We start from the raw sequence: 25,878 nt of genomic DNA, 5'->3' as shown, positions 1-25,878 counted from the left end.
TGCCCATGATGGAGAGGTTTGAATGGAAGAACAAGATTCTGTGGACATGTGTCTTTTTATAACATGATGAGTTACAAGCACCTTTTTAAACTGGCAGGACTAATCTGTGTACCACATGAGCATATAGTGTAGCCAGTTTGTGGGAGCCAGAATTATTGTCGGTTGGTAGGGGATCAAATACTTATTATACTAACTGAACTGCAACTCAATTTATAACATTTGTGTGATGTGTTTTTTTCTGGATTTTTGGTTGATATTCTGTCTCTATCATTTAAAATATAACTATGATAACAATTTTAAACCCTTCTTACAACCCTTCTAAACTTACAAATTCTGCAGGGGATCAAATAATGATTTGATTTTCCCTACTATAAAAAAAAAATATATATATATATATATATATATATATATATATATATATATATATATATATATATATATATATATATATATATATGAATTGGCAGAATGACACAGACTAGCTAAATGCAAATTATACATGCACATGCAATCCAGAAGCAACAGTCTTTCGATCTTTAAGTTCTCATTGCAGTCATTCAATGATAAATACACTTTTGTGCGAACTGTCAAAACAGTCTGAACAATAATCGCATGAGATGGCAAAGGCAGTGAGTTCCTAGTCAGGCGTTCAATAGTAGCTCGGCAACAGCACCATTGCATTCTCAATGATAGGCAAACAAGTGTGTTCAGAGATTACTTTTCCATTCTGTTATCAAGACCGCCACGCATTCTGAAGATAAGGCACTCTTCTACTGAGGCCTTTTCCCTGCAATAATGTCAAACCTCGAAGTCTTTACAGAAGACAATAGCCTGGAACTTCCAGCAAAATCTTTCTTACTGGTCTTTGAGGAAGCTGGCTTAATTAAGCAGGCTGTCAATTTGAATTAAGGGCAAATATTTAAAATAAAATAAATAGTTGTTGAAATAGCGTTTAAAATATAATTCTCTGAAAATAATGTGTGTCAGTTTGTGACATACGTGCAACATAGGTAGACATTAATTGCATTAAATGTTTAGGTCATTTGCTGTAAATACATTTCAGTGTAAGGCCAAGGTTACATCCAAAGCTTGTAGTAAAACCTTATTTTTTTGCTATAATTTTTATAATATTGAGTTAACAGTATTTGAGGAGCTAAATGCCAGCACAGTAATTAAGGTCATCTTGTTGGCTGCTTTGAACCAGTTTTGGAAAAAATGAAAACTTACAAACATCTAGTTAGCCTGAATTATGAAACCTGTAATGAAAGAATACAGTATACAACTTCCTCCTCTGACAACAACTAATCAGGCTTTAAATTTTTTGTCTTTTACCCATATTAGGAAAATAAAACACAGAATTGGGTTCCTATGAGCAAATACTCTTTTCTTTGTTCTAGCTGTAATACATTAGCCTCTGTGACTTAACTGAGATAAAAGTGATACACACAAGGAAAGGTTTTGTAGTAATGACAAATATACACCAATAGAAGATATAGAAGGTGAAAGTATTTTAAGAGGTATTTAAAAAAAAACTTTTCTAAGGGTCTACTATATGATGCTCATGCTTAAAGTTGAACTGTGGGATAGGCAAATACTGTCTAAATACAAGACACTTATGTATTCTTACATGAGTCTTGGTGTGTTTTGACAATTTTTTCCAGATCCTTGCAGTAATCCCACATGAAATTTTACATTTGTGCAGAAGCTTTCTGTATTACATACCAGTTACTGCTGCTCCCTCTACGTGTGAAGGGTAACCCTTTTTTGTATCCTCTAGTTTTCTGCAGGCAGCCTGTGGTGGGTAAGCCTGCTGGGTCCCTCCCAGAGCTCTGCTCTCTGCACCTGTAGGACTAATCCCCGGTTGGGAGGAAAACGAATGGGGGAGGGGGCTTGGTTAGTGGAGTGGTGCTGGTTGAGGCCTCCTAACACTTTACACTGGTCAGGTCAGAAGAGCGGTCTCCTAGATACTGCATATTGTCACCACTGGATAAGTTCGTTTGGAAGCTGGCACCCCCACACCTGAGTATGGCGAGGAAAGTGTCCTCTCACTTGGAGTGGTGCTCAAAGTCTTTTTCAGGTCACAATGATGACATTACTGCAACTTTTGTAAACTATCATCTGGGTTTGTAAAGCCACTGGGTGCACACAAAGTAGATTTACATTCTTCTGGCTATTCAAGTATATATAAAAATTATTTTGTGCCTGGAGTTTAGAATTAAAAGAAAACGATTAATCCTAATTAAAAAAACAAGCACATTATATTGTTATACTATAAAGAATACATATTAATTAGTAAACAACTGTTTGAAAAGTAAAAAAATAAAAAAGTTATAAACTAACCTGTTAAGAAGAGGAAATAAAGACACAGCAAGATACACACATGGATACCATTTCAGAGGTTTAATTTCTTCCGCCATTAAAATCTGGAAAACAGAAGTTACATTTGTCAGACACAGCCAGTATATTGACAACCTGACAAGCATCATACACAAATAATAAAATAAAATTAATGTTGCAAAACTCCTCAAAGGCCACATACAGGGGATGATTTGGGACAAAGTTTATTTTGCACCACACGTTACTAAGAGAAATCCAAAAACAGTATGAAAATTCTGACCCTGGAGGGTTGAAATTCCTCCTTTTCTTTGCCAAGGTTTACAAAAAATACTGCCAAAATATAGATTATTAACAACTATCTGGTACAATCAGAGAGCAAAGAATGCTGCTTTATTTTGTCCCCTAAAACCGGGGTATTTCCCTACTGCATGCAGCCTCTGGTACAGGATAGAGAAGGTGAAAGCAGGCTGTCAATTACAGTATGTACATCAAAGACATCAGTGACCAAGGGAAGTGGTTGGACTTGAAGATAAGGTCTTAGCTAATGACTTCACAAAAAAAAAAAGTGATTATCTGTACATCAGTGGCAGCAATGTTTAGTTTGCTTAGACTGGATACAATGTTCTTGGGAAAGGAAGAATGTGTTCAAATAGCTGATTAAGTCAATTGTGAAAGTACCATATTTATATTCTCGAAGAATGGAAAAGTTCACTTTAACACGCAGCCCCAGATGTTAAAAAAAATCACTAATCACAAAATTGCTCCAAAAGCCCCCAAAGCTCTTTTCTCTTACATGTCTCTGGGATCACATGTCCCTTACTGGCGCCTTTTTCATTATGGGAGCCAGTGATCCAGTGCCGCAGTCTGAGCCTGTCACTGATGGATCATGTCACCACCCATCTTTGTAACATCATCAGGGCACTGGTGAAGTTTTTAAGACCTGCGAGGACCTCCCTCAATGGACAGACAAAAAAAATGTGTTCATTAACGACATGGACACCTGAAGAATGACCCTTACATTATTCAGCAAGGGAGTGGGTTTAGCTATGAATTTGGAGCATTGAGATTACAATTCCTATACCTATACCTCTAGTAGGTGGTAGTGGTAGTGGTGGTGGTGGTGGTGGTGGTGTGTGTGTGTGTGTGTGTGTGGGGGGGGGGGGGCTCACAGAGCACAGCTTGTACACTGGTTGTAAACCTGAGACATAAAAAATATGAACAGAGCATATCCTTATGTAGTGTGAACTTGTCTTAATTACAATCACTAAGTGTAATTTCTGTCTGCTGCTTGTTTCCTCTGCTATCAAAATTAATCACTAATGACAAGTTTTCCTGAAACCAAGAGAAAATGGTGGCAGAAGGGGGAGCTCTAGTAGATTTATAGTCTCAGCTCTGCTCCTGTGAGCTGTGTGAAGGGGAGGGGGGTCTCTTCTCTCCAATCAGAAGATTACTAGAGGCTAATATCAAAACAATTGGGTTTATCCACATACTGCTTCAATGATTGTGTGTGGAGAGAACAGCTGAATCCATCTTATACTATCTGGTTCAGTTTTGGTCACTCCAGGGAGCCTGGCTTTTGAGGGTTGATCTATTTAATCTTAGGTTACTTGGATACCCCCAACAACCATCTTGAAGTGCCGGATACGGTTGGACTAGTTTTCTACAACTGCGTGTTTGACTCAATACTTGTAATATATGAGTCTACACCGCCTGGTAAGCGTGCTGGCTTTACATATTGGTGGCAGACTACACACTGATATTCCATTACCTCACGGGTGATACCAATCCAATGAGAGTTATATCTTTGTTACAGCAATCAATATTATATGTTTGTCACTTTTTTAGCCCTGCACTATTTTTATGTTTAAAACTGCAGGAACAGGAAGGACTTTCCCATCATATAACCAAGGCCAGTAGTAAGCCCTCATGTCTCATGAGTATTCTGGGTTACTCAGCTTTAGGTTTCTTTTCAGGTCAAAGCTGTAATGCCGCGCACACACGATCGGAATTCCGGACAGAAAAAGACCGATGAGAGCTTTTCATCGGAAAATGCGATCGTTTGTATGCTCCATCGGAATTTAGCTGCCCGAATTTCCGCCAGGCAAAAATTGATAACATGTTCTCAATTTTCCCGATGGAAAAACTTTCTATCGTTAATTCCGATCGCGTGTATGCAATTCCGACACGCCAAAAATCATGCATGCTCAGATTCAATTACGTGACAGAAGCTATTGGCTACTGGCTATTGAACTTCCTTTTTCTAGTCACGTCATACGTGTTGTACATCACCACGTTATAAATGATCGGAATTTGATGTGACCGCGTGTAGGCAAGACAGCTTGAGCCGAATTCCGTCGGAATTCCGTCGGGAAAACCATCAGAGCTTTTTCCGATGGGAATTCCGATTGTGTGTACGCGGCATAGGGAAAAGAGGTGGTTCTTGCTGCAAAATCCATGAAACAAAGAATTTTAACAACCAGCTACCAGACAATTAGAAATAATCAGCTTGGTGGAGATTGGAAACATTTTGGTGTAGCAGATCTCAGTTTTTCTCTGCAAATGTAAAATCCCTTTAGGTGTCACCACCATGGTGGAAAGCAGAATGTCCTGTACATAGGCCAACCTGTTTTAAATAGATTATACAATAAAGGTCGTACCCATGATCATCCATTTAAAAATTTGAATCAAATGCATACTAGGAGTACTTTTCAGAGGTTTAATAATTATCGATTTTTACTATTTAGGATTTTTTTTATTATGATATTGCCCAACTGCCCAATAACATGTTAGTTTTGGCAATTAGTAAAATATTTGCATTAGGCTCTGATCACTATGCAATCAAGCTGTCAGATTACCCCATTGTATTATGTCATCTGAGCTACCTGAAATGTTGTGAAATAAAAAATTTGTGCCTGCTGAATTCATAAAAATAGATTGTATGTATGCTGCAGTGCACAGTAAGAGGTAGATGGATGACTGACCTTGCGACTGTCTGAGAAAATATGCAGCGCTATTACTGGATATGACCAAGGAAAATATAAATATTTGAATTTTAATACATGTACAAATATTCTACAAGATAGCAAATTTTGCGTATACAATCTAGCAATTAAAAACACAACTCTAAATTTGATATAGCAGTATCAGATTTCAATATTTAAGTTTCCAGTTGAAGCTAACCTTGCCTTCTGTTCGCTGCTTCTCTCTTCATTGATTACCTGATGCTGCTCTGGCACTTATATAGAGGCGGAGTGAGCAAGGCCAAAACACAGATAGTAGAGGGAAGCGTTTATTACTTAGATCATGATCTCTAAATGGCAGGGAGACCAGTCATTCTGCACAAGCTGTCATTTGGGCTGTCACTGTACAATCTGTCAGCCTTCGTTAAAAGCGTCCATGTTGGTTAAGAAAAATCTACTAAGAAGGTAGGACAGAATCGTGGTTCATTTGGATAAAAAAAAAAAAAAACGCCGACAAGCAAAATCAAAGGCAATAAAATTGATTAAACATCTGACTATATGTGGTATACTGTATATGTATACAAGTTTTATGTAACTGCAATGAAAAACAAAAACATATTTTATTCTGTATTTACAAAAGCCTGACAGCGCTCACGCAATTAAGAGATTAAAGTTGCTATTTGCATGATGGGTTTGGGAGATCTCATGTCCCTTTCAAGTATGCCTGCCATGATACATAAGAAGCCAATCTTGGCTCCTTATTTTGGAAACTTTGGCTGTTATGCTTTAGTTTCACTACGTTGTGAGTCACCCACAGAAATAAGAATAGATCTAGAATTACAGAAATTTTTTTTTTTTCAGGAGTGACAGAACAGGCTAAATGTATAGCTATCCTTAATGCCGTGTACACATGATTGGAATTCTTGTTGGAAAAAGCTCTGATGGTTTTCCCGTCGGAAATTCAGACGGAATTCCGCTCAAACTGTCTTGCCTACACACGGTCACACCAAATTCCGACCGCCAAGAACGCGGCGATGTACAACATGTACGACGGGACTAGAAAAAGGAAGTTCAATATCTAGTAGCCAATAGCTTCCATCTCGTAGTTGAATCTGAGTATGCGTGTGTTTTTGCGCGTCGGAATTGCATGGACACGATCGGAATTTCCGATAGAACGTTTTTCCATCGGGAAAATTGAGAACATGCTATCAAATTTTTGCTGGCAGGAATTCGGCCAGCTAAATTCCGATGGAGCATACACACACGGTCGCATTTTCTGATGAAAAGCTCTCATCGGTCTTTTGCTGGCTGAAATTCCGATTGTGTGTACACGGCATTAAAGAAAGTTGACCAGTTTCTTGACCTACTGTGATCCAACCTGCTGTCACTATTTCATTTGGATGTATTTGGGACATCTATTTGCATAGAATCGCAAGCAGGCTTTACTAATAGCCTTACAACAAATCAAAATTTTTTAATGAAATTCCCAGTCTGAAAATGGCAACCTTTCACCAAAATATATCATTGTATATTTGAACAGGGACAGGTTGTAATAAAATGTATAAGTGCACATTACAATATACAGATTTGTCATTAAAAACCACCGCAAGCATTCCTTTGTGAATCATAGCATCATTTCACCAAACAAGCATCACAACAGACAAATTATTGTTCATGAAGCTAAAAGTAGTGATTAGCAATAAACGAGTTTAAAAAGGGAGGAAAAAACGTTCTGCAGCTAAGCAGATGCTTCATTTTCTGGCTCCTGTCTGCTCCCCTGCAGCTGTATATTGTACGCATTTAACAGCTCATATAACAGACTACATGCAGAATGCCACTCTCTTTCTCGTGTCCTCACCAACACATTTCATTTCATTTTCTGCCTGCTATTCATTCCTGTTTAATTGTCAGGCCAAGGTACTTGTAATAGCTATATGCTGGCAAAGCCAAAGAACATTAACCACGGATGTAGCTCCATCAAACAAAAGCCACAAGATTTAAAGTCCCTGATTACTGGAGGATGGAAATAACAGAGGTCTGGAAATGGGTTGCAGAAAGGAAAATATGTGCAGTGACAACTGCCCTAATCTAAAGTTTATTTTCATCCAGAGACGCTTTACATGCTGGCCCAGAAAATTACAGAGGTCTAAGGGCTTTCTGCATTCAGCACGTCTGTTAAACCCATGGTATTGTCTCACTCCAAGGGGAGCAATAGCAATGACTTGGGCCAGAGTGTCAAATGTAGCCAGATGCTTTGGTTTGTTTTTATTTTAATGCAGTGCATAGAATAAACTTTCTGAGCTTTAGTGCATTTATTGTATACATTGTTTATATTGTATATTATTATTTCATATTAACCTTCAAATCATGGTTTTATGTAATTTCATCTACTACAAAAGGAAAAAGAAAAACCTGTTGATAAAAAATGTGCATTGCTCTAATGCCAAATTACCATTATGTACTGCATTTGTGGGTATGAAGGGGCACCTACAATGCAGTTCATGAAGCCTGATCAGACAGCCACCAGGCCCCAGCAAAGTCACATAGGGGCTGCAATCAAAGTGATTGTAAAGGTTACTTTTTTTTTAATAAAAATAATAAAATGTTATACTTACCTGCTCTGTGCAATGTAAAGCACAGAACAGCCCCCAACCTCCTCTTCTGAGGTCTCCTGCTGGTGCTCTGGCCCCCCCTCTTCTGTGTCTGCCAACATAGCAAGCTCTTGAAACGGGGGCAGACATGCAGGCTGGCTTCTGAGCTGGGCTATGTGGGTCCATTGACACACAGAGCATAACTTGGCTCCCTCCTTACAGGATTTGAGTGACAGCAGCAGGAGCCATTGGCCCCTGTTGTTGTCTCTGTGCCTGTAAGGCGAGAGAGAGAGAGAGAGCAGAGCTGCACAGTTCATTTGATCAGGCACTAGCAGCAATTTGGTGGAGGTGTAGTTTTACACCCTATTTTGCACTGCAACTGTACGTTTTACACATTGTATTTTGCACATTTTTTTTTGCAGGTAAAATTGATTTAGTATTAATCGTATTATCCGCACATTTATATGATAGCCAGCGCAGCACTGTTTTGGTATATATTCAACTAATGTGAATTCGACACATTTTCTGTGTTAGCAGCAGCCAGGTGGGGGCGGGGTATTTTGCAAATTTGCACTTTTGTTGTCATTTTGCACAGGTTTTTTAATGTTTATTGTCACCAAGTTTAAGTTTATTTGTGCTGATAGAAATTCAGTTTATAATTGTAATGCACATCTGCTTCAGATTCTGGCTGCTCTAGTTTTGATAAATTCCCCTCAATGTACCAAAGGGAAAGCTAGAAAGACTCCAGAGGAGGTCTGCTGCTGGCACTTGCAGCAAATCCTGTGTGTAAAGTACACAGCGAACTGATCTTACTTGTCTGCCAGCATGTTCACTCATGGAAAAATAACATGTTTTCCATATAATCACCATGAAAAAAAAAATTATTTGTGAGTTCAATTTAGGTAAGCTTGATTACCAGATGCTTTATAAAATCAGCAGAAGAAATGTTTTATTAACTATTTAACAAAACTAAGAGTTCCACTTTTCATCAATAGAATCCAAATAACAAAGGGGTCATTTACTAACTAAAGCATTTGGAACAAATATTGTATCTTGATCCATATATAAAGTTATGCCCTTCCATTAATTTACCTACTTTGAACTAGCCAGTTTGTGGACATGTATCTGTTTTTACTGAGGTGTAATAATGTGCATGTTGGAATATTTGGATATGTCAATTCAAAGAAAACCCACAGAGAATATGGGGTCTGTCCCTGCTAACCTCCCTTTAAAAATGCCAGGTGCGGATTCTGCCCAGTCCGAATCTCCATGCTTCTTGTGGGTCAGTGCCTTACTATGGAAATAAAGTACTAATATAATGTTAACAAGCAGTAAAAGACCTTTAAGGACCTGCTCACACTAGAACGTGGTTCAGGAAACCCCCATTCTGTGCACGCTTACCACAACGCATTCAAAGTGCACTGCCCATGTGATCTGAAGCGGGTGTCAGTGCAATGTTAAGTACACCCCAAATGCAGGTCACAAATGCAGTATGGTTTTTTGCAAAACTACCATGCAATACATTTGCAATACTTTTCCAAAAGTAGTGCATGCAAAAGAAGCAATGGGAGATGAGATGCATTTTCAGCATCTGTTTATAACATTAAAGGCTTGTTTTAAAGCTAATTTATTGATGGTAAGAATCTATTTGAATGTCCATAGCCTGACCACCGGATCTATGACCTGTTGATCCTGTCTGTAGGTTTTTTCCTTACTTTAATAGTGTGACATTGCTGTTGCCTCAGAAATAGGGAAGAACAAAAAGATCATATCCAATTCTGATCCAACCATCAAATCAGGTGGAGCCTAGATATCCAAGATTCATACTGCCAAACCAAAAAGCAAGTTTGAACGATTTTCATAACTTTCCTTTTTTTTTAAAGCATTACTATTTTTAAATAAAACCAGATGTTTATGTATATATTGTATGTAGATGTACTATATAGAGACTCAGGATATGATATAGTTAACTGGAAAAGACGAGCAGTTGAAAAAGAACTGTGAAGCATTAGAGTTGTGAAGGAATACAGGCATACCCCATTTTTAAGTACACAATGGGGTTCATTTACTAAAGCTAGAAAGTGCAAAATCAGGCTCGCTTCTGCATAGAAACCAATGAGCTTCCAGGTTTTATTAGCAAAGCTTAATTGACCAAGCTGTGGTTAGAAGCTCATTGGTTTCTATGCAGAAATGAACCTGATTTAGCACTTTCCAGCTTTAGTAAATAAACCCCATTGTGTACTTAAAAGTTGGGTATGCCTGTATACATGTGAGGCATGAGACTTGTGAAGGAATATACATTTTGTGCACAATTAGGCAAGTTGCAATTATTAGGCAAATTGTATTTTTGAGGATTAATTTAAACGCTTCAGACCCGGACCATTTGGTTGGCCAAAGACCGGAGAACTTTTTGAGATTTGGCACTGCGTCGCTTTAGCTGACAATTGCGCGATCGTGCGACGTGGCTCCCAAACAAAATTGATGTCCTATTTTTCCTCACAAATAGAGCTTTCTTTTGGTGGTATTTCATCACCTCTCTGTTTTTATTTTTTGTGCTATAAACAAAAAAAGAACGACAATTTTGAAAAAAAAACATTGTTTTTTCCTTTTTGCTACAATAAATATCCCCCAAAAATATATAAAAAAAACTTTTTTCCTCAGTTTAGGCCAATACGCATTCTTCTATATATTTTTGGTAAAAAAAAAAAATCGCAATAAGCGTATATTGATTGGTTTGCGCAAAAGTTATAGCGTCTACAAAATAGGGGATAGTGTTATGGCATTTTTATAAATTTTTTTTAACTAGTAATGGCGGTGATCAGCAATTTTTATCATGACTGCGACATTATGGCGAACACGTCGGACAATTTTGACACATTTTTGGGACTATTGGCATTATTACAGCGATCAAGGCAATTAAAAATGCATTTATTACTGTAAAAATGTCACTGGCAGTGAAGGGGTTAATGTGTGTCCTAGTTTGAGGTTCTAACTGAAGGGGGGAGGGGACTGTGCAGGGAAACTAACAGATCGCTGTTTATACTCTGTGTGAACAGACGATCAGTCAGTTCTCCGCTCAGAGAACCGGAAACTGTGTGTTTACACAGTTTCACTTTTGTTGTCAGCGGTTTAGACATTAATGGATGTGTGTTGAGTTATTTTGAGGGGACAGCAAATTTGCACTGTTATACAGGCTGTGCACTCACTACTTTATATTGTAGCAAAGTGTCATTTCTTCAGTGTTCTCACATGAAAAGATATAATAAAACATTTACAAAAATGTGAGGGGTGTACTCATTTTTTGTGAGATACTGTGTGTATATATATATATATATATATATATATATATATATATATATATATATATATATATATATATATATATATTTTTTTTTTTTTTATTGTGACAGTACGGACCCCTGTCCTAGTGATTGTCACCCAGGATTCTCAAATAGACAGGTTGATAGGCTCCAGGAGGATTATTTAATTTGGAGGAAACTGTTTTATCAGTTTCCTCTGTGGTTGGTAAAATCCAGTTAGGGACCTGGTGCCTGGAGAATTCATAGCGATGAGGGTTCAGTGTAGATCGTGAAAGGACAAAAAGTTTGATAGTGTGATAACACATTAAGACAGCAAAGTTCAGAAACTGGTTTAAACAGCAACCAATTGTACTGATGTTTTGTGTTTAAATTGCCAAAAAGGGTGCCAGTCTCACCAGGAGGGAGCTGGAGAGGAGTGGATTGTGAAGGAGGATGTGGGTATAGGCAGAACATTCAAATAATGTATGTGAATGACAGCGGGCAAAGTAATGAAGCATATACAACAGGAAGCTGGAGGGTGGGGTCTAAGCTGGGGGCTTAGAGGTATGTGTGACTGGGTTTGATAGAAAGCGTAAGCATACAACGTGAATGGACCAAGAAGTGCTGTTACATAGCTCTCAAAAGAAATGCATTGGCTTTTTTACTCATTGTGTGTTAGAAATGAGCTTCATTTTGGATCCAAACATTTTGGTGTGGAGCTTCAAGTCCAGACCCAAGGTGACTATAGTTACTTTTCAGTGTGCAAAAGCTGCCTAACAGTCATCAGTGAGATTATCAGTGGACTATTGACAACATTATGAATATAAAACAAACATCCAATACTTACCTATCCTGTTGCCCTTCATTATCTTTCACTCTTCCACCGATGTGCAGGCATACCCCACTTTTAAGTACACAATGATGTTTATTTACTAAAGCTGGAACGTGCAAAATCAAGCTCACTGCTGCCTAGAAACCAATGAGCTTCCAGGTTTTATTGCCAAAGCTTAATTGAACAATCTGGGGTTAGAAGCTCATTGGTTTCTATGCAGCAATGAGCCTGATTTTGCACTTTCAAGCTTTAGTAAATAAACCCCATTGTTTACTTAGAAGTGCAGTATGCCTGTACTCAGTGATTTCTTCTGCTGGGACCCTATAGTACTATTGTATGCTGTAGTGATACAGGGGTAACATCGGCATCTAACCCTCCCAGAAGTGTTGAATATAGATCATCTTTCCGCAAGATTATCATTTTAACCCTGGGAAATTCAGCAGTGTTAGCAGTGGATGGGTTAATAATAATAATAATATATTTATTTGGAAGAGAATTGTATTAAGCATTAAAAATCTAAAAGTCAAAGCAAGGATAAATTGCTATCCACCATACATCCCCTTTGTCCTTACCGATGTACTCAAAGATGTTTAAGGCTTCATGTACACTGCTGCTGGTAAACAGATGTTTAGGAGCAGTTGGGCATTTTTTTCAGCTGCCCCTGAACTCTCCTCCATGTTATCTTATCAGTACGTTTGCACAGGGTCGTTTATAGTGGTTTCTAGGCAGCTGAGTTTAGAAGCATTTTTTGGAAAGCAAAAAAATGTGTTCAGGAGGGATATTCAGAGGCAATGGAAACGCCAAATGCCTGCAACAACTTGTAAATGCAGTATATCGCATTTAGCAGTGTTTCGTTTACAAATGTTTTTAATGGAGATACATTTTTGACTATTTGGAAAGAAACAAAAACACTTCTAAATGCAAACGTGGCTAAACACGGTATGTAAACGCGGCAAAGACATTTTTTAAACGTCGGTTACTATCTGTCAAGTTAAATCCTTCAGGAGAGGTTTTAAAACGTCCCATGTACATTAAGCCCAAGAGTTTTTTATCTTTCTTAAAGGTATGCGCTACTCCAAGATCTTTACTTTATCCAATGTTTATCTCCCTAATCGGTATGGCATGTAAGGTCACAATATGCCATATTGGAAAAACTAGAGAATATACCTGAGGGGTTGCTAGCGATATAAAGGGAATTTAATTTTGTTATGGACCCATATCTAGACACTACTGTTAAGAAACCTCAGGATTATTTTTGGTCCTTCAACACACTAGGTTAATGCTTACACTATCTCCAACTAGTCCATGTCTGGCACATCTTGCACCTCTCAAAGACTTTGGGTTGATTTACTAAATGCAAATAGACTGTGCACTTTGCAAGTGCAGTTGCTCCAGAGCTTAGTAATTGAGCAGAAGCTCTGCGGACCTCCATAATCCAATCATGTGCAAGGAAGCGTGATGTGCATGTGATTGGGTATTTTTTGCAAAGTAAAGCTTTAGCTCATTTACTAAGCTCTGGAGCAACTGCACTTGCAGAGTGCAACTATATTTCGCAAAGTACGCAGTCCACTCCAATTGCTTAAACCTTTATAACATTTGGTCTTCAGCCGAATATGTTCAAAAAATCCCCCTTCCCACATTGACACAGACGTGAAAGAAGACCTGTCTTCTCTAGTCACAGCTGCTGAAATAACTGTTACTATTTAAACCCAGCCCTGGTCCTGACACAGACAGCCTTCTTATAAGCAGTGGCACTCTTATCCATTTTAGAAACAACCTTTAATGCAATATCCCCTAACTGCCTATTCCCCCAAGAGGGCCATTTTACCATAATCCCCAAGGAAAACAAAGACACCTCATGCTGTGCCAGCTATAGGTCGATTTCCTTAATAAATGTGGAACTTAAAATGTATGTTAAACTCCTGACTGACAGACTTAAAAAACATACCCCCTCTCTCATTCATTGAGCACAAATTGCCTTTGTTTCTGGCCATGAAGCAGAGGAATACATTTACCTCTTATCCTATATACTATATCTCGCAATTCCCCATTATGCCTATTATCAATACATACGGAAAAGGTGCTTAATTGGGACTTCCTGCAGGCCATTCTTGACCAAATAGGCCTCCCTCAACCCCTCCATAACATTTTGGAACAGTTTTGTTTGAGTAACTGGCCTGTGCCTATCTCAAGATTTCAATTGGCAATGGTACAAGACAAGGCTGACCCCATTTTACATATCTATATATTCTGGCTATCAAGCACTTAGCCAACATAATATGCAACAACCTGCTAATCAGGGCATTATCTTACACTCCCAACAATCAAAATGCTACTATAAGTTGATAACTTTCTATTCTGTGCCCAGCCCATTGGAAGCTTTAATTTCTTCACTATCTGAATTTCAAGGCTTTGGGCTTGGTAGTGGGTTCAAAGTTTAAAACTGTAGTCAGAAGCACTTGATATCTCTCCACCAACAGGGCTGAAACAATCCTACAAGGTCAATTGTCCTTCTCTTGGCAACCCAATGTGTTAAAATACTTAGGTGTCCACATACCAGCATCCCCAGTAATGCCTACAAATGCTATCATCCTCTGACCCTCCTCTAAAAAACCTTTAAAGATGAAAGAAAACCCTGATGAGTTTACTTCCTCTTTCATTCCCTGCAAAGGCAAAGCATAATGGACTACTATGCATCGCTGAAGGGCGTTGGCCCAAACTTGTCTAGCATACACACGGCACACAATTGTTGGCCAACAATCATGAACATAGCGACATACTACATGTTTTTTCAGCTCTTTAGCGCCACCCTTTGGGCTCCTCCTGCTAATTTCGTGTTAATAGAAGTTTGGTGAGTGTTGATTCGCGCTTTTCATTTTGCGCTTTTCAGTTCTTTTTTGAACGGCCGTTCATCAACCAGACATGTTGCAGAATCGGAGGAGATAAAGTGTTATTTATAATTGGCCTTGGAGTTATTGCTTTGACATAATTTTTTTGGTTGAATAATGATTTGATTTGTTATATTTTCTATATTTTTAGATGCATAGAATGTACTTTTTGGTTAAGTTCTACTGGCAGATAGCATGTCTAATTTTATTTGTTCTCTTTTTTTAATGCACAATAAAAAAACTGTGTAGAATAATACTTGGCTATGTGTTTTACTTCAAATGGCAGTTTGGGAGTAAGCAGTTACATTTAAAAAAATACAATGTAAAATTGACAAGGGACACCAACATAGTTGTATCTTTGATCTTAAAAACTACGGGATAATGGTGTTGTGGTAACTTGCCCCCCCCCAAAAAAAAAAAAATAATATTATTATTCTTGATATTACTAGAAAAAAAAGCCTTTGAAAATTAGTTTGCAATAACTCCATCAGTATCACCAGCAAAGCAGCTTCATTATTATCCCATTAAATAAAAAGAGAATGCGCGCTGAATTTTTCGAGATTTCATAATTTGCCACGTCATGAATGTTAATTCTCTATTACGAACGCTAGTTTACAAGACCGACCACTTCAGGCTTGTCCTTGCTTCCGAGCATGCGTGTTTGTACTTTGGACTTTTGTCCGACAGACTTATTTACACACGCTCAGAAAATCCGACAACAGACATTTGTCCACGAAAATTTTTAAAACCTGCTAGCCAACATTTGTCCGCAGAAAATCTGACAAAAATCGGCCAACGTAGCATACACATGGTCAGATTTTCTGCCAACAGCCTGTCATCACACATTTCCCATCGGAAAATCCCATTGTGTGTTTGCCCTTGGACACACGGTCGGAGAATCCGTCGGAATGTGTCCTATCTGACCGTTTTGTCAGATAATCCGACTGTGTGTGGTATGCATCAGACTGTTTCCGTCGGAATATCCGTCGGACCAAATTTTCCAACTTGCTGGAAATATTTTCCGACAAACTGGTCCAATCGGACATACTCCGATCATGTGTAGAGAATTCCGATCGGACAAAGTGCCACGCATGCTCAGATCAAATTCCTACATCAAAGCTATTGGCTACTAGCCTGAACATAGTCCCACTCGTAACGAAATTACGCCATCATGTTCTGAAAGATCGGATTTTCCGACAACTTTGTCCGACCATGTGTATGCAACAGTTTCGGACAAGATCCATCGGACAAAATCCGACAGATTTGGTTGTCGGGATCTCCGACCGTGTGGGCTATGAGGCTTAACACAGATTTGTGAACAATATTTGTGAACAATATTTGAGAGAAATAGGCCTTTTGGGTACATAGAAAAAGTTGTAGATCTTTAAGTTCAGCTAATGATAAATAGGGGCAACACAGCCATGCCTAAAACGCTGGCAACAAAAGTGAGTACACCCCTAAGTGAAAATGTCCAAATTGGGCCCAAAGTCTCAATATTCTGTGTGGCCCCCATTATTTTCCAGCACTGCCTTAACCTTCTTGGGCATGGAGTTCACCAGAGCTTCACAGGTTGCCAGTGGAGTCCTCTTCCACTCCTCCATGACGACATCACAGAGCTGGTGGATGTTAGAGACCTTGCGCTCCTACACTTTCTGTTTGAGGATGCCCCACAGATGCTCAATAGGGTTTAGGTCTGGAGACATGCTTGGCCAGTCCATCACCTTTATCCTCAGCTTCTTTAGGAAGGCAGTGGTCTTCTTGGAGATGTGTTTGGGGTAATTATCATGTTGGATTACTGCCCTGTGGCCCAGTCTCAGAAGGGACGGGATCATGCTCTGCTTTAGTATGTCACAGTACATGTTTGCATTCATGGTTCCCTCAATGAACTGTAGCTCCCCAGTAGCGGCAGCACTTGTGCAGCCCTAGACCATGACACTCCCACCACCATGATTGACTGTAGGCAAGATACACTTGTCTTTGTACTCCTCATCTGGTTGCCCCCACACACGCTTGACACCATCTGAACCAAATAAGTTTATCTTGGTCTAATCAGACCACAGGGCATGGTTCCAGTAATCCATGTCCTTAGTCTGCTTCTTTTCAGCAAACTGTTTGCAGGCTTTCTTGTGCATCATCTTTAGAAGAGGCGAAGAGGTTGCCTTCTGGGATGACAGCCATGCAGACCAATTTGATGCAGCGTGCTGCATATGGTCTGAGCACTGACAGGCTGACTCCCCTCCCCTTCAACCTCTGCAGCAGTGCTGGCAGCACTCATGTGTCTATTTCCCAAAGGCAACCTTTGGATATGACGCTGAGCACGCGCACTCAACGTCTTTGGTCGACCATGGCAAGGCCTGTTCTGAGTGGAACCTGTCCTGTTAAACTGCTGTATGGTCTTGGCCACTTGTGTGACTGGCTCCCTGATTTTCCAAGAAGTCTGCACTAAGATACAAGTCCGATTTTTGGCATCCCCTGCAACAAAAATGTAATTTCTGGTGAAATACTCTTAAAGGGAATCATGTCTAAAGGGATTCAGACCCGACCACTTTCCTCATTAGAACCCTGCAGGTGCAGCAGCTGATTGATAAATATAAAACCACTCCCATTCACATTCACTGTGCACATGGACACAGAGAAACAAACAGCTAATCCTTCAGAATAACAAAAGGTAGGAATCTGCAACAAAGTTTGTTGAAATCCTTGCAATGTACATACAGTAAGGGCCGGTTCACACTGCGTGCGATGCGAGGCGACACCGACTTGCCTCGCCGCGACCTGCCGCGACCTCAGCGGCGACTTGCAAATTACTTCTGTATAGAAGTCAATGCAAGTCGCCCCGAGGTTGCCCAAAAGTAGTACAGGAACCTTTTTTCTGAGTCGGAGCGACTCGAGTCGCTCCTCTCAGAACGGTTCCATTGTACAGAACGGGGGTGACTTGTCAGATCGCGACGAGGCAAGTCGTGTCGCCTCGCATCGCCCGCAGTGTGAACCGGCCCTAAATCACTCAGACAGTATTGTTTTTACTGTCAAGCTGTCTTGTCTGGAATGCAATTAAAAACAGAGAAATGATTGTATAATTATCTTTTTGAATAAAAAAAAAAACAGATTACCTTGGTCCTTTCCCTTCCTGGGTCATAGGTTCCGGACCACGTGATGACCTAGAAGGCAAGTTGCAGGAAATTTAATACATGTGAACAAGAAGAAGCCAATGCCAATATCCAGAAAATCTATTTGGTTTATATAGAAAAAAATTCTTAATGCTTTCTCTTACTAATCTGATTGTTATCTTTACTCACCTAAGGCCGGGTTCACACCGCTGCGATACGGGAACGCCGCGAATCCGCTGCGTTTTCCCGCATCGCACACCTCCCGCCGGCAGTTCACACTGCCCTATGCGGACGGCTGGGAGTGTCAATGTTATGTTAATGACACCCCCAGATCCGTCCGCATATCGCAGTGCGATCTGCCGACTCGCACAGGAATCGGATCGCATGGTGTGAACCCCCATGCGATCCGATTCTGTTGCGGACCAAAAAAAGGGTCCCGTGCGAGTTTGCTGCGGGAGCGATGCGAATTCAGCCATACCATCTGTATGGCTGAACTCGCATCGCTACGGAGATCGGATGTGATTTGCGGTGCGAATCACATCCGGATCTCCCCCCGCAGTAGTGTGAACCCAAAGGGAACTTGCTTTTAAAAAGAACCAGGGCAGTAACATGTAACTCTTTGGAGGGATTCTAAGCTCTGCCTTAGCTACAATAGTAGTTTTCAGACAAAATAAATAAAGTTAAGTAAGTGAGTAAGGAAATATATTTCATAAAAATGTTTTTTAGTCCTTGGTTCGGGAAACTGTCAATCCCTGTAGTGCTGTAGTGTCATCTACTCCTTGTGTTCAATGGTCGTCTATCCCAGTGACCAGGAGTAGGTACCTGTTCCAGGGCTTTGCTGGTCCCTTCCTACTCTTATTCTCATTCCAGATGATATAACATCCCAGATGATTTAATGCGTGGGCTGTAGAAAATAACAGAGATCCAGCCAACCAGAGGAATGTCAATAAAAAAAGTCCAGGAAATAGGTTGTCGCTTGTAGCTAAATTTGGGCTTCCTTATAAAAACAACTTTATATGAGACTTTTTACTGCATATACACTTACCGGCCCCTTTATAAGGTACACATGTTCAATTGCTTGGTAACACAATTTTCTAATTAGCCAATCACATGGCATCAAATCAATGCATTTAGGCATCTATATGTGATGAGGATGGCTTGCCAAAGTTCAAACCGAGCATCCCAATGGGGAAGAAAGGGGATTTAAGTGACTTTGAACGTGGCATAGTTGTTGGTGTCAGATGGGTTGGTCTGAGTATTTCAAAAACTGCTGATCTACTTGGATTTTCATGCGCAGCCATCTCTAGGGTTTACAGATAATGGTCCAAAAAAGAGAAAATATCCAGTGAGTGCGGACAAAAATGCCTTGATGTTCAGAGAAGAATGGGTTTGAGATGATAGAAAGGTAACAGTAACTCAAATAAGCACTCGTTACAACCAAGCCATGCAGAATACCCTCTCTGAATGCACTACACATCAAACCTTGAAGCAGATGGGCTACAGCAGCAGAAGACCACACTGGGTACCACTCTTGTCAACTGTGAACAGGAAACTGAGGCTACAATTCTCATAAGCTCACCAAAATTAGACAATAGAAGATTGGAAAATTGTTGCCTGGTCTGAGGAGTCTCGATTTCAGCTGCAACATTCAGATGGTAAGATCAGAATTTGGCATAAACAACATAAAAGCATGGATCCATCCTGCCTTGTATCAATGGTTCAGGCTGCTGGTGGTGGTGTAATGGTGTGGGGGATATATATTCTTGCCACACTTTGGACCCCTTAGTATCAATTCAGCGTCGTTTAAACGCCACAGCCTGCCTGCGTATTGTTGCTGACCATGTCCATCCCTTTATGACTACAGTGTACCCATCTTCTGATGGCTCCTTCCAGCAGGATAATGCACTATGTCACAAAGCTCAGATTAAGGCAAACTGTTTTCTTGAACATGACAATGAGTTTGCCGTGCTCCAATGGCCTCCACAGTCACCAGATCTCAATCCAATAGCCTAAACCTTTGGAATGTGGTGGAATGGGAGATTCACATCACAGATTTGCAGCTGAAAAATCTGTAGCAACTGCATGATGCTATCATGTCAATATGGACCAAAATCTCTGAGGAATATTTCCAAAACATTGTTGAACTTATGGCATGAAAAATTAAGGCAGTTCTGAATGCAAAAGGGAGTCCAACCGGGTACTAGCAAGGTGTACCTAATAAAGTGGCCATGTAAAGACATGTAAAAAAACACAGACACTGTTTTTCTTTTTTTTTTAAAACATGACATATGCAGGACATTCACATTCTCTTACCAACCTGTGATACATACTCTAAACCCCTACAAGTCCCCCACAAATGACGTGACAATTTTTTGGAGTAAATGGCCTGACAGCCTTTTATTACTAATTACCATAAATAAAATGAATAGCTTTTTAAAAAAAAATTTAAATAACCGTTAACTAACTAACTATATATATATATATATATATATATATATATATATATATATATATATATATATATATATATATATATATATATATATATATATATACATATACTTTTTTGGGGTCTTCGAGGGCAAAGACACACACCATGGTCAACACTTGGACCAACACTTTTAAACATTAGGCCTCCAGTCTCCGACTCTGAGACGGTGCTCAACCTTCGCAGTGACCTACCTTTTATCCCTTCCTGGTTAATCCCTCATAACTGGAAAGTACCTGAGAACCAACCATGTTATATGTATATAACAGCCATCTTCTCCTCCTCCAAAGACCCAACACTGCTGGGCTGTCTTGACAGCCCCACTCTTTTATAACCAAAACAGGGGAGGGTGGGAATCTCTCTCTCCCCCACTCACAGACTGAGGTCACTTCCCCCTCTCCTGTTCATTCCCAACCCCGCGAGCCTCCCTTCTCTGGCCACCTCCCTTTTCTTAAAGGGAACGACTTTTCCTATCCCCATGCATGAATGTGGCTGTCCACATTGTCATGCCGTCCCTCTGTCCATCACTTCCTCTCCTTCCTCCAGGACTCCCTTGAAGGCTTTAGAGTATTTTAAAAGTTAGATATTAGGTTTCACCTCCTATTTAGGGTTTTCCTTCAATACTACTAAAGACACACAAACTTAGTTGTAATGTCTGCCATTTCCTCATATAGTAATGGTAAAGAACAATGTGGTAGTATAGCAACGACTGAGGCCTTTGGAAGCTGATAAGCGTAGTGTGATTTTCAGAAGTGTTACTTTTATCCTTATAAAACGACTTTTATGGATTAGCAGTGTGTAGGCATATTTTCTGTTGTTGGATTCAGCAAGGGAAGAGGCTTTGAATGTGCACTGCTTGTACTGCATTTCCAGTAGGTTCAAATGGTTGAGTGGCTGTTGGATATGTCAGTGGTAGTTGTAAAGAACGTATTATTACTCACAGTGTTCTCCTGAAGTACTAGGCGACAGCCCAGCATGTTATACCTATAAAACTAACTACAGGAGGGTATAGGTAAAAGCTATTCTTGGACCCAATAGTTCAGGAAACCTAACTATGACCACTCCTCCTTATTTAGCTGTGGGTTTTCATGATACTCTATACAGAATAGACAAAAAATCTTTGTTTGCGTCTTTTTTTTTTTTCTTCTTTTTTTTTACCATCAGAGCCAGTAATCAGTTTATAAAGATGGTAAACTGTGACATTTTACCCACATGTATTTTGAAACATAGCTCCTCAAGAACTAAACTGCATAATTCAAAGTTTTTAGAATGAAATATAAGAGGGGGGTCCTTTATAATTTTCTTTAAGAGGTCTGTGTTTTTTATTTATAGTTAAAGAAACCTGAAATGCTCAGCTTGTTCAACCTCAATGCCATGGCACCCCATGCTAAAAGAACATTGTTTTGTTCAATTATGACAATCTGCCAGTCCTCCAAATGGCTGGGAAGTGCTACTTAGTTGCAGATGTCATTTTTTCCGATGAAGATTTTTATTTTTAGCCACTTCAGCTCCGGAAGGTTTTATCCCCTTCATGACCAGGCCATTTTTAGCTATGAGGCACTGCACTCATTTAACTGAAACTGTGCAGTCATGCAATGACGTACCCAAATTAAATTTATATAATTTTTTTTTTACACAAATAGAGCGTTCTTTTTATTTAAAAAATAAATAAATAAAATTCTAATCTCTTAATAAATTTTGGCCAAAATGTATTCTCCTAGGTGTCTTTGGTAAAAATATGACCTCTATACTGTTGTTTTTATTTAACTTTTTTACTACTAATGGTGGCAATCAGCTACTTATAATGGGACTGTGATAGTGCGGCAGACAATCTGACACTAACTGACGCTGGGGGGAACTAGCTGCCATAAATATCACCAGTGGAATTATTACAGTGATCAATGCGAATATGCACTGCCACTGTACTAATGACACTGGGCAGTTAGGGGTTAATATCTTGGGCGATCAAGGGGTTGAATATGTGCCTATGTGTATTTTTTTTTTTTTCATACTACTAATAGTGGTGATTAGCGACTTATAAGTGTTGTTAACACTCACAGAGCTGTTGTTCAAGGAAGCTCAGAGCCAATCACTGGGTGCCAGCGGTCACAGCACAGGCAGGCAGGCATGCGCCCCCTACTAGGAAATGCAGAATCACATATATATATATAATATTATATATATATATATATATATATATATATATATATGTAAATTTTGCACACAGCGGCCATCCTGTAGCAGTAAATCTGCAGAAGGCGGTCAGCAACTGGTTAACACAAATTTCAGATCTGGTCTCCATTTACCTCTGAGCATTGAAAATATCATATCAACAGTATAGACAATTGTAATTTGCACACTTTCCTCTTGAGAGACATTTTTCTACATAATACAAGAAGTTTTTAGCTAGATAATTTTCCTTGTAAATTACCTCTTGAAAGGCTGCTTATATTACTTTTCTGTACATATATGGTTGTAGCAGTTTATCATCAAAACAATTTTAGTATTATGGTTAGCACTGCGAAGAAGTAGTCATTTTATATGATCATCAGCTCTATCTAGTGGCCATAATGTGATGTTTTCCTTATTCACTTTAGCCTGCATGAATAACATTTGACCTGGAGGGGAACTATTCTAATAACATTTGATTGTGCCCCTATTTGCTCAGAACGTATGTATATGCAGTTTCACAGGAGGAATAGCTCTGCAATTTTTAAAAAAATACACTCCATGAACCTTATAAATGTTTAAAGTGGCTGTAAACCCTCCTCGACAAGTTTATCTGTTCATAAAGTAGATAACAGAGGCAGCTGATCGTTGCCTGTGAAAGTGTACTTACTGCTGTCTTTTCCAAGGAAATAGTATTTTACTCTTAGATGACGTAATGCGCGACTGCGCAGTTGGACCATTCATTAACGGCACCTAAAGTGTGCCATTTCTGTATTAGCTGCATGTCGGGAAATTTCTGTGGCTGAGCTTCCCCTCTGAACGGCACAGAGGAGAAGTCTCGCGATGCTGCAGTGTTTATCTCATTCCTGATAGGGCGCTACGGCGCATGCACAGGATTTCTTAAGGGATACAGAGTAAAAGCGTAAGTGATGTCCAGAAAGGATTCAGCAAACAGCACATACAATGGAGCGGCCAATACCCAGTAATTAAGATAATCTAAAGACCCTAAAAAAGGTATTTGCAGACCTCTCTTTAGGCCAATTTCTATCTATTATATCTTGTAATGAGCTATTGTATGTTAAAATTTGAAAAATAAGAAAAAATCGGCCGGGGTTTACTTCCTCTTTAACATGCAACAGCTTCTAAACTCATGTGTTTCCATGCAAAGCTTAAGATTTCCCCACAAAGAAACATGTGCAATTGCTGTTAGAAATAAATGTACTGCTTAGACAAGAATTTCCACGGTACAGTCTATGCAGTTCTTCCACTGTACAGTCTGTACAGTCCTGCAGGAGGTAAACTGTTGCAACTTGCAAAATGGTAGACAGTTGCTATAGTGTCCAGTGATGGCAAACCTTGGCACCCCAGATGTTTTGGAACTACATAATTTCCCATGATGCACAACTACACTGCAGAGTGCATGAGCATCATGGGGAAAGTAGTTCCAAAACATCTTGGGTGCCAAGGTTCACCATCACTGGAGTAGCCTCTGTGCCATTACCACATAGAGAACAGCAAGATATTGTATGTTGTTATACACACAGCATAATAATTACACCAAACTGTAATCCAATTTGTGGATAAAATTATTTAATGGACAAAACAAACTTTTGATGGCTGGGATAGGGCAGAACTTGGGAAATGCTTACTATTTCCCGCAGCGAACTAATGGCCTAATTTTACTAAATCGCACATCTCGTGTCTATGCACAATCTTAAAACTTGGGAAATGATTACTATTTCCCACAGCGAACTAATGGCATCATTTTAGTAAATCGCACCTCTCATGCCTAGGCACAATAAAAGTTAAAAAGACAATTTTTTTTTGTAAGATATATCTTTTTATTACAAATAAAATTGTTGTTGTATACTACGACATAACAGGAATTTATTCATGTAAACCTGTAAACTTATTGATAGGGCAGCATTAAAACTACAGTTTATTAAGCTTTTTAGCATAGTTTTGAGAAGCTCAGCCTTTCCACAGATGCTTTTTTGTTATTTTTTGTGATAACAAACATCACCTGTGAGCTTTTAGTGTTTATTTTACTGTTTTATGAATGATGTAGTAGTAGATTTGCTGCATTTGCATGTGCTTATTTCTTTTTCCTGCAAGTAAAACAGTTATCTCTAGCTGCTATATAAAACCTGTGAAATGACTGACATCAGCAGAGCGTACCTAGAAGTGAGGAGGCATATAATCAATTATCACATTAAAGGGGCACTACAAGGTAAACAGATTATAGTGTTACTCGACACATGCTACAATAGATAATAGGATGACTGAGAAGGAGAGCACATAATTATAGTATACTGCAGTAAATAATCAGAAAGTAGATGACAGGTATCAGACGGGGAATAAAACCCACTATCTTCAGAGTCGCATTTAGCCCATGTTAATGTGCTATCACTGTGAATAAACTGATTGCTTTTCAACTGATTTATATAAGAAAATTAAGGGTAGGCCTATAGGTGACATATTGTAGAAGCAGATAATATAGGTGACATATTGTAGATGCAGATATAGGTGACATACTGTAGATGCAATTTCTGTATATTGAATAATACTGTTGACACCATGTCAAACTTACAGTGATACTGCATGGTTATACTTATTCTTTTAGGCATTGAAGGGACCTCCTGCACAATAATTCTCTGAGGCTCATCCTATAACCAGGGAATGTTCATTAGATTTGCAAGCATTTACTATAATTTCAAAGCTTCAGTTAAATTGCTACACTGCTAGCAGTGGTTGTGAGGAAAGGAAACTGCCTTGGGTGCAGTGTTAAATTTGGGGAGGCGAAGGGGAGTGCTGCGTAGCAGGCTGCTGAGCTTCAGACCTCAATTCACTAATGCCCTCGTTGTCATCAAGGACCTGCACATACAACTCATTGTCTGCTGCTCTCCCAGATCCTCCGGAATTAGTTACCGGCCACCCTCGTTTCAGTATCAGGAATACTCAAGCAGTCAATCCCTGCTGAGACCAAAATGTAAGCAGGAGGAGGATCTAAAGTTGTGCCAGTGGATATGTGGCTAGAAGTGTCATTCTCCTCACAACTCTCTGGAGGCATACTGCTTAGTTCAGGTTCAAGGAAGAGCGCATCCTACTTATCCAGCATTTTGTTTCAGAGGGTACCCTGAAAAGGCAATATGATCCATATATGGTGGATGCCCAATGGTTCGTTGCCCATGGATACACAATGAGTAA

At 39.4% G+C, this 25,878-nt stretch overlaps 1 protein-coding gene across 1 annotated transcript in view; it reads right to left on the bottom strand.

The window, feature by feature from the left end:
- The window catches only part of LOC143982287 (cyclic AMP receptor-like protein A), a 933,494-nt gene that overhangs the window by 96,617 nt on the left and 810,999 nt on the right, over positions 1-25,878 (bottom strand). Inside the window, exons 10-11 of the mRNA XM_077480869.1 lie at positions 18,018-18,065; positions 2,341-2,423 (exon numbers count right to left, since the gene is read on the bottom strand). Of these exons, the coding sequence (XP_077336995.1) occupies positions 2,341-2,423; positions 18,018-18,065 (131 nt within the window). The remainder of the gene's footprint in view (positions 1-2,340; positions 2,424-18,017; positions 18,066-25,878) is intronic.

Source organism: Lithobates pipiens, unplaced genomic scaffold (genome assembly GCF_037356315.1).
Source record: "Lithobates pipiens isolate NorthernLeopardFrog02 unplaced genomic scaffold, aLitPip1_a1.2 Scaffold_16, whole genome shotgun sequence".
In the NCBI taxonomy this organism is placed as follows: Eukaryota; Metazoa; Chordata; class Amphibia; order Anura; family Ranidae; genus Lithobates; species Lithobates pipiens.
The sequence above is the reverse complement of the archived record's forward strand: the minus strand, read 5'-3'. Positions and strand labels throughout refer to the sequence as shown.